General features: G+C 37.5%; 1 protein-coding gene across 1 annotated transcript in view; it reads right to left on the minus strand.

Moving 5' to 3' along the window:
- Window positions 1–8,776: 8,776 nt before the first annotated feature.
- The window catches only part of LOC101304038 (pullulanase 1, chloroplastic-like), a 10,217-nt gene continuing 3,909 nt past the window's right edge, over window positions 8,777–15,084 (minus strand). The window contains exons 12-28 of the mRNA XM_004307285.1: window positions 14,829–14,924; window positions 14,559–14,699; window positions 14,175–14,225; window positions 14,021–14,091; window positions 13,762–13,854; window positions 13,293–13,383; window positions 12,943–13,014; window positions 12,443–12,499; window positions 12,159–12,227; window positions 11,492–11,548; window positions 11,351–11,425; window positions 10,378–10,466; window positions 10,091–10,168; window positions 9,805–9,943; window positions 9,607–9,716; window positions 9,423–9,522; window positions 8,777–9,186 (exon numbers count right to left, since the gene is read on the minus strand). Coding sequence (XP_004307333.1) covers window positions 9,076–9,186; window positions 9,423–9,522; window positions 9,607–9,716; window positions 9,805–9,943; window positions 10,091–10,168; window positions 10,378–10,466; window positions 11,351–11,425; window positions 11,492–11,548; window positions 12,159–12,227; window positions 12,443–12,499; window positions 12,943–13,014; window positions 13,293–13,383; window positions 13,762–13,854; window positions 14,021–14,091; window positions 14,175–14,225; window positions 14,559–14,699; window positions 14,829–14,924 — 1,500 coding nt within the window. The 3' untranslated portion in view covers window positions 8,777–9,075. The remainder of the gene's footprint in view (window positions 9,187–9,422; window positions 9,523–9,606; window positions 9,717–9,804; window positions 9,944–10,090; window positions 10,169–10,377; window positions 10,467–11,350; window positions 11,426–11,491; window positions 11,549–12,158; window positions 12,228–12,442; window positions 12,500–12,942; window positions 13,015–13,292; window positions 13,384–13,761; window positions 13,855–14,020; window positions 14,092–14,174; window positions 14,226–14,558; window positions 14,700–14,828; window positions 14,925–15,084) is intronic.

Consider the following 15,084-nt stretch of genomic DNA (forward strand, 5'->3'; position numbering starts at 1 on the left):
CGTTTAGTAATGACAATCCACCAAAATTCTTAACCTTTCTTGTTGCTGTTGCTGCTGAGGCTGCTGCGGTTGTTGCTGCTGCTGTTGTTTGGGTGTAAACACAAATTTGGATTGATCACGATGATGATGATCGTCTTCGGGTGCTGGGAGGTTGAGATCCAAATCCAAAGACAGCATGCTTCTTTGCTTCTTTAAGGGCTGCTGTTGTTGGTGGTGGTGGTGGTACTGTTGGTGTTGTTGAGGTTGCGGAGCTTCCAAGGCTAAAGGAACTGTTGTTGGAGGAGCAGCTGTCAACGCCAACGTTGTGTTGGCAGCTGGTCCTCCAACCGGCGCCCGGTGGCGCCTCATGTGGCCTCCCAAGGCCTGGCCGGAGGTGAACTCCGCCCCGCAAATGGAGCACTCATGAACCTTAGACTTGTTGTTAGTACTACTCAAGACCAGCCCCCTGTTACTCAAATGAAGAGAAAGTGAGGATGAGGAGGACGTGTTGTTCATGTTCTTGAATAATCGTGTGTCTTCTTCATCCGATGGTAACTGCAGCCCAATTCCAAAATGCTTCTTGTCATCCACGTTAATGGCTGCTTTCGGCTTCTTGTGACTCGCCCGGTGGCCACCCAATGCTTGGAAAGAAGGGAATGTCCGGTTACACGTCTTACATTCGTACACGTAATACCCGCCGGCAGCTGCCACCACCTTGGAAGGCCCCACAGCAGCCGCGAGGGGTGTTGCTTCCATAAATCTCCGACTTGTCGTTGTGGTTGTTGCGTTGTGATGAGGTTGTTGCAGCTTGGGGGACGAGGAAGGAGCTCGGGAATGGCCTTGTGCCAAGAGGATCAAACAATTAGCCATGTCCTCCTCTTCCTCGGTGCTATCCTCCGCGGAGGAGGTGGTGGGGGACGAGTTGATAGTGTTGTTGTTACACTCACCACCTCCAACGCCCCCGCCGCCCTCCGCGGTGGACGAGTTTGTCGGGATAGCGAAAGGGATTGGAGATTGAGGCCTTAAGCGTTTTGTACGCTTGCCCTTGATAATAATGTTGTTGTTGGTGGTGGTGGTGGTGGTGGTGGTGTTATGTTGTTCTTCCTTGCAGCCTATGATGACTTCTTCCTCTTGATGATCATGATGATGATGATCGTGTTGATGATCTGCTGCTTCTTCCATGTTTGGTTTTTCCCTCTCCTCCTCTACCTGTTGAGCCTTGAAAGTGCTTAAGAGACAGAGGGAGAGAATATTGGGTTGGGAGGAAGCAAGAGGAGAAGGGAGGGTTGGAGGAAGAGGAAGAGGAAGAGGAAGAGAGACTGGTTTTAGTGGTTTTTATTGCATTAATATATATAGTGAACAATTATGGAGTCATCTTCACAAGGCCACCCAATACACACAACAGTAACTGTGAATTTTAGTCCCCCAATCTTTCTTGAGCTTTCAAGGTATTTATATACATATTAATATTCAAAACAAGAAGTAGTTGTAATTTTAGAGAGTGAGAGTTTTAGTAAATGCTTTAGGGATATATAGCCAAAAACAACCAGATATAACAGAAGGGTTGCAAATTTAGAGATGGGAGAGTGTAAAGCCAGAGAAGAAGAAGAGGTTCTTAAACGCGAACTCCGTTTCATGCTCTCTTTCTTTCAATCCATTTTTTTTTTTTCCTTTTGCCAACCCACACTTGCAAAACCATACAATTATGTTAGCGCGTGCACCTCACTTTCCAAGTTTCTCTACAATATTCTTGTTGTTGCACACTACTGGTGCTACTCCATCTCTTCACTACTCCACAACTTGTGACTTGTCCAACAAATTAGGTACAAAGTCTAAGCTTGTAATAAACTACGAATTAATAGAAGTGGCTCAACTTGTGGATTAAGTTGTAAGGGAATAGGACTTTTGATATCACTTACCAACTATTTCAAAGGTGTATTTTTCTTTTCGTATAAAAGAGATGTTAGTATTGGTCGAATAAAGTAACTTTTATGTAAAATTAAAAACAATATTATATTGAGTGACGTCATATTTACTATTGAAACACATCTAAAAAAATAAAAATTATTTAAATAAGTTTGCTAAAACAATAGTTACTAGTACGATCGGACAAATTAACAAAGTCTGATCGAACAAAATATAGTAATCCCTAGCCTACAAGGTGTCACTAACCAGTCTGCAGCTCCACCATAATTCAAGACCACAGAAAATCTGAATTGTGAGGCCTGTAATGAGGGTTCCGACTGTTTTCTATAGGTCTGTAATACTATTAATATGGCATTTCCGGATCCCTTAAGAAAAGAAAATCTAAATTAATTACACGAATTTTCATTTCTTGGTGGCAATATTTTCTTTGGTTGTGGAAGTTAATTAGTATGGAAGGCGCGTGACTTATACAGCTATGGTCCAACCTCACCTAGTGATCGAAGACGTCCTATCGAAGAGAGACTCCAAACTTACAGGCTGCAGATACACATGTAGATGTGTACATACTATTTTAGTATTACAGAAAAACCCAGAGAAAGAAAAGTGGAATTTACAAAGTGTGTTCAAGGGAAGCAAGCAAACGCAAAGAGGCAACGAAATAGCAAGCCCCCGTTACTTTGCCTCAACGATTTGCATTGTGTGTGAGTTTATGAATATCAGAATATGATCGATGCAGATGATTGGAGTGCAAGCCTGGAACTAAACGGAATCTGCGGTGCTCCCCCCATCCCACTTCTCTCTCTCTCTCTCTCTCTCCCCCCATTTCATTTTTGTATCCATAGATCCTATTATATTATTTTCGAATGTACGTATACGATCACATTACTTGTTAAGTATTGTACGTCATGCTTGCATGAACATAGGAATTCTTTGTGTGTCTTTCTTTGTTGGGTGTAATATCGGGGGCCAAACTTAGCATTTACCAGTGATCGATTTTACTCCTATATTTCAGGAATGTCTGGAATTACAACCTACTAAGTTATCTGAATCCGTAGCCTCTAAATTCAAGGCTCATGTAGATCTGTATTAGTTCACAGATTTCTAAGTCATACGTACAACTCAATCACTACTAATTATGCACAAGGTGATACTAATCATTTATTGGTCGTCACATCACAAACACCGGATCGACATGACCATTTTACAATTACCATTTTAGAAGAAAAGGCCGTAACCTATGTTAATTACAGGTCACATTTGCGACCATATACGAGAGGTTTATGTCCATCAAAGTGCTGCCTTATTGGAGCTTCTGGTGTCGACTAAACAATCAAACTGTTGCGAACATTTGGAAAAGTTCGCAAGTCATAGACTCATAATTACATGCATTCTCAAACATCTAAATCGATGGTTAACATTTCAAAAGAAAAATCAGCGTCAGGATTTAGAGTTTAGGGTTTAGGGTTCGGGAAAAAGCTAGATCTATCTAAGTTGTTTGTGTTCTCAAACTTTTTAATTAAACCCAGGATATAAGGTACAATGAGCACCCATGCCATCTTCAATCATTTACTTTTGGGATGGCTATTAGATTGTCTTCAAAGCTTTCATCTCATTAATTAAGAAAAACCACAAAAACAAAAACGATTAGATACTTGCTTATTTTCTTGAATATCCTTTTCTTTCTGTTTCAAAGTTCTTCTACATACTTATTCAGGCCACCATGTGCAAGTTGGATGTCTGGTCATCTTAAAATGCCCTCTATATGCCAACCAAAAATGAGAAAGAAGAAATAAGAAGATACACTAATAGGTGAATTTATATATGCAAAATATAAGCATGACTTATTCACATTTATAATTTTGAAAGATCAGATCGTTTTCCCTCTAATAATTTAAAAACGACGTAGTAAGTTGGATAAGTATATATCTTTGTGAGTGTTTCATAATGTGTATTATGCACACTATTAATTTGTCTTAATCAGTGATCAGTATCATGTGTAGTGTTGACCTAATCACAAGCCATATCTGTATAAACATGTATGTTTTTAAATTATGAGACATCTCTAGTCTCTTAATCATATAAGATAAGCCAGTCATTACCCCCAAATTAATACTTAGTCTCTACCCATGCCAGTAGCAACTTACATGATTACCAAATAATTTAGAGTGTGGTAGTGATTTTCTATGTACAAGCTAATCATTGAGGTTCACATCCAAATGATGAAACTGAGGCAATTATTATGGCTGCAAATAAAATATCATCAAGCACAGAACAGAATCGAAGCAACTACTACTCATTTTCAATTAGAAGAAGTTAAACACAGAAGGTGTAGTGTTAAAGTGAAGTCATGGATTATTGTTCAGCAAATTAATAGATACCTTATCTTTGGGATGAAGATCTTTGCTTAGTGGAAGACTACTTACTTGTGTAGTGATCGATCTGTTGATATCCAAAAATATGCAAGAATCTAAATTTCCTTTGTCAATTATGCACCGTAGTTCCAAGAAAAAATTTAAAAAATCATTATGTAGAAAATCGATTGTTAGTGCTTAATAATAGATAGTGTTTTCAGGAAATTGATGGTCATTAGGTACTTGTAGAGTGTTCATAATACTAGTAACTAAAGATGCAAGAAAAGTTTTAAAATGAACGTTCTAAGTTTTTAGTTTTATTTTTTATTATTATTTAAAAAAAAATTGATGTACCTTCAAAAACCATTTTTAGGGATATCTTCATCTCTAATCTTTTAATTTTGGTTTAGTTACCTTACAATTTCTAATTAAAATGCTGATTTTCATGATTATTCATATTACTATAGCATGATGCAAGGTTAAATTGATTGTTGTCATTTAGCACCAACACAGTCACCAATCATACTTGGATTGAGGAAGAAGAATAAGAAGAAGAATTATTGGGGTAGAAAAGAATATATACAGCCGAGCTAGCTAGTGCATGGGTTGTGTGCGGCACGTATATAAAGGATCCAAACAAAAGCAGCCTCATTAGGCTAATTTAGCTTAGCTTAGCATAATTTGGAGAAGCAAAGGATCACTTGTGATCATGGCTACCTCTCCATGACTTCATCTCTAAGTAGCATACACTGTACAAGACAAGACATGTAGACAACCATATAATAAAACTATATACATATACTGCGGCAACATACAATATTAGATTTATGTTGCTAGCTAGCTTGGACTAGGAAATTGCTTGCTAACCAGTACTCAGCAACTATGCCTCTGAATGAATTAATATTTCCCACTTTTCCAATGCCAATATTATACCATATCCATCTGTAGTACTACTTCACAAGTCATCCCATCTCTCTCTGAGATGGTGGTTTTGTAGCTTCATAGCCACTCAATGGAACAGGTGTCTGTTGTAACTAAACGACCCAAGACACCAGAAACACTTAAATGTATAAACAGAATGAATGCATATAGATCGAGAGGATTCAGATCCTCGAGGTTCACTTAAACCAACATAAACGCGCGCTTATATACTAATTTTTGACGTCAAAACCTTACATGCATCGGTAAACTTGATTGAGATCGAGTAGTTTTTTCTGATATAGTATCACAGTTTGATCGAGTCCAGGCCAGGAGGAAGGTTCATCGATCTGGAGAGTCACGTACAGCACGAGTAAGAAAGAGTGTACGATTTAGGGTTTAGGGCAGTAGAAAGCACAAGTAAGAATCCCATGATCGATGTAACCAATTGTATATTGGTTCGATCTGTCGACCAATACAACCAGATCGAGGTGAGAGCAAGTAGATCTAATATAAAATATGTATGTTTTAATTCTAAGTGAGGTCACTACTCCAAGTCCCAAGCATACTTATTGCTACACTAATAACTAATTAGTTAATGCAAAAAAGACATCCTTCCCCTCTCCCCCTCTACATGACAAACAAGACAAGACAGACTTGCGACCTTGTAATTGTGTCTCTTACACGGTACAACAACCAGAGGAATTATTACTTGTACCCGGCACATATCTGAGATGGTGTTCCCAACCAATGCAAAACTGACACGAGTACAACGTTTTAAGTGAGAGCTGTTGAGTTATAACTCCGTCACTTTGTTCTATCTCTTCATCTTCATCTGCAATTCATCTCTCAGTTCAGATCTGAATGGAAGGACTCCATGAGACACTCAAAATCCATGTTATAGAAGTGGATGATCAAGCCATCTTCGACATATTGGGTTGGGTCAATCCAAAAGAGTTATAGACTTATATGTTAAGAGTTGTAGACTTACGTATGAAGATCGCAGCTTCCAGATTCATGCGAATGGTATATACTTGTTTCTTGATTTCAAATGAATCAATAATTGATTCATCACTCCCAGTTTTATATTTCCATGGCTCTAGCTTGAATTCCTAAACTTACAGTTGAGTAAGAGAAAGGGAAACTCAAATGGCAGATCTACATTCTCTCTCCTCTCAAATCTAATCTCTATAAACCAAACCCAGAAGCTTGAATTGGCTTGATTGTGATGATGAGCAAGCGAATACAGTTGGTCGGGAAATTTGGTCTACTGGTAAATAAAGATGGCAAACCTGACTTTCATTCTCTCTTTTTCATGAGGATGAACGACTAGCCTTTTCCCCCTCAATTTTTTTTGTTTGAAAAGGTTTCTTCTTCATTTCATTTCATATGAACAAGGGTGTGATGTTTAACTGTTTATGTTTGCAGACCACTAACACTGTTATCTCAAACGTTAATGACTGGGTGATGTGTTAACTAAAAACCACATGTCTTGTGCTTATTGGCTGGGAACACCATCTCAGATATGTGCCGGGTGCAGGTAATAATTCCTCCAACAGCCATTCGTATGCTCATACTTAGTTGGATGTACACATAGAGCGCGTATTCGTCGGTATTATATATACTCCATTGTATTTTGGACTTCCAAATACCAAAACAAATTTCCGAGCGTAAATTATAGACATTGGCATATCGGGGGGAAAAGAAAAGGAAACTTGATTTAGAGAAGAGAATTCTATCGAACGATTTTTCATGTAATGAGAAATCGATCATTTCTTTATGTTATTTTGCATAATGAATTATGCCGAAACCATCTAGTGTAATGTCTGAATATCAATCTGAGATATGTCACGTATCATATATAAGTTTCATAACACAGTGTTCTTAGCACTTTGCTCTAATACTCTCATGGTAGACATGAAAGTTCTGAGTGAAAATTTCCTTCCCTTTTGGGCTGCGCTGACTATTTTAAACTCAAATATAATTTTTCCAAAACCAATCTAATGCGACTAATTAAAATGATGATAATGAATTCAGGAGGAGGCACGCAAGAGCTGGTGTCACCGGCCAGTAGGGGACCTAAACAGTAAATAAAGTAGGTCACATACAAATTTGGTATTTAAAAACATTAAGAAGATGTTTAAATGTATAATATTTTCCTTTCAATTTGACATTGTATGATCAACTTGCTTTGGTTTACACAATACCAAATTAAGTCATTGTCCAAAATTGAGTGCTTCAATATGAAACTAGTGTGCAAATATGTACTTAGAGAAGAAAATAACAGCCCAACATCTAGTGTCATTCTCCAAATTAAGAATTAACTCAATATGAAACTAGTGTTGAATATGATTTCTTCGATTCATTACACTTAAGTGGTAGTGGAAAAAGGTGTGCATGTGTTGCATAAAATTGAAAGATTATGACATTTTCTTTTCTTGACTAATGAAAGATTATGACTTTACTAATGATTATTTGAAGTGTATTTCTTTTGCTTTCAAGTGACAACACTCTTAACATTCCTTACCAGACCACCAATACCTTCATACATAAGCAAACTCATCTCTCAACCGGCCAGAACAACAAAACAACATCAAAAGAGTGTTGTGGAGCAAACTTTGAAGGAACCTAATTCTAGAGAAGCTTGCAGAACATTCTTATAAATAAAATAAAAACAGGGGGGACTTCAAACACTTATCGGAGGTGACACTTGTTCCCTCCTTCGTTTGCCTCCAATAAGCTGATATCGTCTAATCTCTTATATAATCAAGATATTGCAAAACCATAAAAAAAGAAATACAAAACTACAAAAAGCTCGAGAAACATAAGGCCAGGGAACATATATGCCAAAGTAAGATTTATCATGGAAAAAGCATAGAACATGAGCATGCGCCAATCCGTCAAGCTCCTTCGTCCTGATCGCTCGCGGAGGCAAAAGATACAGAACCAGAAGATGCATAACGGAAAACGTATCTGGCAATCAGTATGACAATAGTGTGAGCAGGGCATGCGAGTAATGGTATGATTATTAACAAACCCGTCATCAAAAGCATTCTTGGGAACAATAAGGATCCCACAACATATACCACAAGTATTCGTTCTGTTAATAGTAGCTAACGAATGGTGAAGTTGTTCAATGAATTCCTCAGTTGATAGCTCAGTTGAAGGAAGAGGGTTGTTGAACGCATCGCGAGACCCAGAAGCCATGCTTGAATAAGAGACAATGGCTGGTTCGTCGGAAATATTTTGTTAGTTTCGAGAGACTCTTCTCCTCTCTTGCTGGTACTTACAATACATAGAACATAATCACATAGATATAACCAACTAAGATTATGGAAATATGGAACTAGATAAGGAAACATAACCAAACTAGGAATAAGAGTCAATGGTACTAGAACCTACCTAAAAGAAAAGGAGAGAAAGTTTAGATTGTCTAAACTAGTGACTTGCCCGATTTGAAGAATTTTGAAGCTCTAAAAGTGTTGCTCGAACCCCCTCAGAGAAATGTTCTACTTCACTATACTCTAGAAAAGATGGTTAAATGTTTTCGAATGGATTGGTTTGCAGCATTCGCAAATCCGCCAGGAAATTACGAGCGATAAGAGCTCAACGAGATTCACATTATCCTCATGGGAATTCAGTTGAATAACTACAAGTATTTCTTCGATTGAATTCTTCGAAACATATCCCACAGGGTACACATGAGTGCATCACAGAGCCATTGGGACTGGCCTCTCTGCCATCTCAAGGATACCAGCCTAAACCCCAAGTCGTCTAGTTTGATTAAAAAAAAAATTAAGAGCCATACTCCATTAGCTGGGGAACTTATTGATCACTGATTCACTGGTCAAACGTGGCCTTTACAACATTATTCTTAGTGAGCCATGCAACAGAGAGCAACTCAAACCCCCCGAGGCTCGACAAACACAGATGTCGTCCTTGCGGGCACAGTAAAGCATGCGGAGCCTGTGTCATAAGTAGATTTCTTCACTATTTCATCATTTGACTTGACCTGCACCAGGTTAATAAGCAGCCATGAGAAAAGCAAACAATGTCTATCTGCAGCAACTTCAACCCTTCAAGAGATATGTGCCCAGGATCAAACAAAATACTGAATCATGAGAAAAATGAGTTTGACACTCATCACCATTTTTTTTCCCTGAAAATATAAAATGCTCCCCTTGATAGCTCAAATTTGAGCAAATTCCCAGTCTACCATCAAGAGTTTACTCCACAAAACACAATTACCTGTACAGGATGCAATTGAAGGGCCCTACCCCGAATGGAAGAACTTGTAAATGACACCTCAGTTGGGCGAGCATTGACGATAACCACAATGTATGAGTAGCTGTGCACCAAAATGTTTATAAATGCATTATTTATTCCATCTTGACAACATCAGATTTAAGGATTAAAATGTACGTATACCGACATTGGATCCAGTTGAGATAACCCTGGTAGTCCTTCATGACCATCTTCAATGCTCATGAGTATGAGACCAGGGACTGATGAAGGCCCAGTATTGTGGAAACGTAAGCGTTCCTAGATATTAAATAAAAGGTAGAAATGGTGTAAGATAAGGAAATGATAAAGAAACAAATAACGATTATGGGTGAAAAGTGCCTCTCACCTGAATAGCATTTGCTGTCCTCAGACGGAAAAGTGGTGAAGAGTACCTAATATGTAACAAATCTGAAAAATTTTCTACAGCAGCATGGATGTGACTCTTCTGAGGCTTGAAGGATGGCTCTGCTAATCTTGGTTTCATTCTGGCAAAAAATCAGCCAGATATTATCAATTGCCATATAATTCTACAGAGTCTGAGATGCACCACTTGGAAGGGTTTATGCATCACATGTCAACCTGACTAATAGATACATAGGATCAAATGATTTTGGAAATACATCAGTTCTTACAGTGGCCAGCTCTTTTCATTTTTCTCTTTTGGAGGAAGGCCAACACCCCAATTGTTGGAATTATAGGTGAAGTCGATCCTGAAATTCAGTATTGAATTATAACTCAAGACTAATATTGTCATGGAGAAGATCACATAATCAATCAAATGAATTCAAAAGAGTTCCACCTTGTAACTCAAAACTAAAATTGTCATGGAGAAGATCACATAATCACTCATTCTACCAGTTAAATTATGATTGTGCAAAGTCTGACTTAAATTATCTGAGAATGAGACTTAAAGTAAGACCTGTTGAACCAATCACCAGAATTGTATGAGTCGCGATCAAGTGATTTTGACCGGAGAATCTCATCACCGCAGTGGAAAAATGGTATACCCTGTAATTTAGAAAATCATTTCAATACTGATTGGTTACATGATATACCAAAATGAGTAATATGACAATACATTTATTTAACAGTATCATAGTAATACCACTAACAGCCTACTAATGCAGGAATTAGAAGATCAATGTCCCAAGTTTCTAGCCAAGTTAGGTCAAACTTGCTCAAAACAGTGAATTAATGGAGTTCAGAAACAGTTAGTTTGAGTGTACTATACAACTGTTGGAGCAAGTTCACAACATGTGAAGCAAAGCTTAAACGATGGATCTCTCAATTAATTAACACAGAATAGCAACCTCAATAACCATCTATTACTTATCCATGATAACACAGTAGAAGAAAATGACCCCGATAAAGAAAATGAATCATGAAAAATAATAGGCCACGAGATACGAACTTCATGTGTAGATTGTGAGCCTAACATATTTGGTCCCTTTGCACAGTTGCAGTATCTAATAGATCTCTAGAAGGAATAAAAGGTACAGAAGGTAATTGAAGGAAAAATGCAAAGAGATCTCTTGTGATTTGATTTAGTGAAGACTTGTTCCATTTTGAAAATGCAAAGAGATTCTCTCGGTCTGCTCAGAGAAGAGCCACGATTGAGACATGGCATTCATTCACTGTTACCCATAAGAAGCTGTTTCCACAACATGGACCTGACTAAAGACTACCTAAACATGCATTTAAGAAACTCTCTTAGTCTCTTATACACCGTCATAAGGATATAGGACAAACTCCCCTCCCCTGTCATAAGTCAGTTTGTAAATGCACTACATAACCTTCATAACCTATGGTGAATGCAATTGTATAAAACAAACATTCTTAGAGAAGAATAAAAGAGTACGTGAAGAGATTTTATCATATAATAGCCGTGATACCTGTGATAGAGCTATTATGCTTGTCGCCAAGAAATTTATCCTGCATCTCTCTTCTACGGAAATTTCAAATGGAGTCTACATGTTGATCAGAAGTTAGAAACCTGAAGTAAAAAAAACACTGTAGAAGAATGTTGAGCATACCTTTAGACTCACGATGTCAAACAGAGTTTCATTGTCATGAGCCGAAGCATAATTAACCTGAAAAGCAATAGAAGTTGTCAATTGCATGGTCTTTTCCATGTCAAGATCATTATTCTAACTCTGAAACATTAGCGTCTACATCAGTAATAACAATGTCAACCAATAAATCAACATCTCGACTTAAAGAATCCTAGATCCCTAACTATAACAATTTGAGAAACAAATTTAGTGTCCAGAGTTGGCTTTATTAAGAGGTCATTTGTGCATTGAAGTCATAATCCCTTCAGAGCTTCACCCCACCACCCCACCCCAAACCCACCCCCCCCCCCAACCCGCTCTGGAGAAGCTGCAGTCATCTTGCACTTTCTATTTTAAATTTATAAATAAGGGACTCTTGATTTAAGTTCCTCTGGGATCCATATGCATCCCGATCCTCAAATGTGTTTTTATTTCTCACCCGCTAGCATCAAATCACTCTTAACTTCCTAACCCACTCAAGCACTGGCACTCGAAGATATTGAAATTCCTAAATCTACTTGTTGACAGAGAGTATTAAAATGTGGCTCAACAAATATCATCCTCAAAAAGAAATAAAAGATCAGAACTGGTGTCATGCAAACAAAAGGTCCCAAAAACCAAACTTATGAAGTTTGGTTTAGATCCTTACCGTTTCAGTAGGGTCTAAAGCATATGCTACACTTGTCCCGCCATATGTCAATACTTCTGATCCTTTTACCTGAAGAAATCATCATATAAATATGCCAACATTATACACTTTAAGCTGAAGTTCAATTTTACCTAAAGCTTGTTCTAGTTAATTTCAACATAAATGAGTTGTAATTTCAGCTAGTCATTATGAGGTGTACCATTAGTTATAATTTAGTTACCATTGCATAATAAATGCTTAAAAAGGCATTAAAACTAGAGTTATCCTATACAATCAAGGTATACCTCTTTCCCTTCACAATTGGTTAGCACAAAGTCCCTTAAGTTTGCAGCCATACCAACCTGAATTGTTGTACTCCAATCAGATATAATCGCAGAAAAGAAGAAGCCAAAAGAATAAGAGAAATAAGATGTGGATTTATCAGTTACACAATATCAATTTCATGGCTGACAAAAGAAACAATTAAAAGCAATCAGGTTAATGACATGAAGAAGAAAATTCAAGTACAACCACAGAGAACATTATTTCTTAAAAGTTAGAGTCCCTAGTGCAGCCAAGAAGAAATCATATAAAGTTTGACAGGTGATGCAGCATGTTCATCCAGGACAAATACATTTTCAATCTCAGTTTTATTTGCACTAAAAGATGTTTTCATAACTGATATGCAAAATGGACATGGAAAGAGCAGGAGTCAGTGTCTAACTACAATTTAGTTTTCAATACTAAATACATATGCCCAAGGGTAAGCACTAAAAATATAATAATGCATATTAAAAGTATAAACCTGAATGTGATCCTTTGCTTCAGCAAGCATGCGTTCTGCAACAGCTTCTGGGCCATGATCGTAACCATTAGGCTATAATAGAAAGAATAGATCCTTTGTCACAAGAACAAAAGATTGAATAAATCTACTAATCAAAGATACTGTACATAACAAAGCAACCTTACACTTGATGATATTCAAAACTGTAGTAATATACAGATTTACAATGCCACTGATACAAGGTTTTACAATAATTTCACCATAGCACGTAACAGTAGGCAATAAAAAGGTGTTGGCAGAGTTACTAGCATCTAATTTCTTAGAGAAACAATCAAATATAAGGAATTCCTATGAAAAAAGTTGTTACATACCTGTAATAGTAGACCAGTCACAAATCCTTGCTGAAGAGGATGGCCAAAAGGAGAACCACCCAGAATTGCATCCCGTATTCGATCATTAAAACTGCAATAAATTTCCCCATTATTCACGAAAGTTATGCCTTGCACCATTAATTAGAAAAAGCACTTGAGAAGTAAACAAAGATACAGAAGAATAGGAAAAGTCAATATTTATCTCCCTTGCGTGCATTTGACTAAGATAAGCTGCTATAGCAAAAAGTTTGAGTGTGTACTGAGTATCTATTTCCATGTCTCTTGAATATTTGAAAAGGTACGAAATTAATCAGAAGCAGGTGAATCTATGTATTAAATAGTCAATAACTGAAACTAAAAATTTGATGAATGGTCCTAGTCTATACATGATTTCTGCATAGAAATAGCCATCTAGCACAGTATGTATATAAATAATAAAAATCCATAAGATGGAGACACATGGGATTACCTCCCAATTCCAGTACCACAAATATTGAACTGCGATGCATTTACTCCACGCCCATTGTTGGCAACTTCACCAAAATCCCATCCTTCACCATATCTAGATAATAGGAGACAAAAAGGGAACATTGAGCCGAAATTATACCAAGAGTCAAGTGTAATAGGCAGAACAACAGCTCAACAAAAAAAAAAGGATATCCATGCATCAATATTCAAAGATGTAATAATAGCCTCTTAAATAAATTGCCCAGCGTCTTCAAACTCACATGTAGATACTTGAGCCATCAACTCCATCCCTATCCTTTGTTAGGCTGCAGAGTGCATCTTTTGCTTTCACCTGTACGCAGATTAGTAATTTTAGGCAAATGGCTGTTGTCTATCGCCTCAGTAGACCATGCAAAATGGCTGAGAGTAACATACCATTGTTCTTTTCATCATATGACCCATAAGGTCAAACCGGAATCCATCAACCTAGCAAAATAGTCATAACATTGTCAGTAAAGGAAACATCCCAGTTCAAACCAAAAAAAACATATTTTCGTTGATGTACAAGAAACATCAAAATTCATATCCAACACTGAATCTGTATACTATAGAGATGAGAAAAATCTCCATTCTTCTGAACAAGGGGGATGGAAATAAACATTCACTGTTTTGATCAAGGGGGTGGCAGGGAAGTTGAACTTTGGACCTCTTCCCACAATGGGAAGAGAAGAACAAGGCCAGTTGGTAAAGTTTCCATTTCAAATGTGACTTTAAGAGACTGCATTGAATTTGAGACACCAATTTGAAAAGTAAAATTACCTTATAATCAACCGCCCAGTGTAAAAGATCATCAAGAATTAAACGTTCAACCATAAAATGCTCGCTAGCAGTGTTGTTTACACATGTACTGTTCTCAATAAAACCATCAGTGTTTCTTCTCAAGTAGTACCCTGGAACAATCTGTAACCAAACTTTAAGTCAGAACATTCAAGGAGACATATATAATAGGCAAGCCACTCAGGATGACATATAAAATCAGACCGCAATCTATCATGGCAGGATCATATAACAATAATAACAAACCATGACCTTATCGAGAACTGAATTTGCATCAAATGGCCCACTTCCATGCAAATGATTGTAGACAACATCCAAAACAACACGAAGGCCAAGACGATTAAGTGCCTGAGACGAATATAACCTGTTGTTTAGTCATTTGTAATCCAAGTAGACGAAAGGCCACCAATAGAAAAACAGATAAAAGTTTGAAGGGGAGAGAGAGAGAGAGAGAGAGAGAGAGAGAGAGAGAGAGAGAGAGAGAGAGAGAGAGAGAGAGTAGTAGTAT

The sequence above is a fragment of the Fragaria vesca genome, linkage group LG7 (genome assembly GCF_000184155.1).
Source record: "Fragaria vesca subsp. vesca linkage group LG7, FraVesHawaii_1.0, whole genome shotgun sequence".
Lineage (NCBI taxonomy): Eukaryota > Viridiplantae > Streptophyta > Magnoliopsida > Rosales > Rosaceae > Fragaria > Fragaria vesca.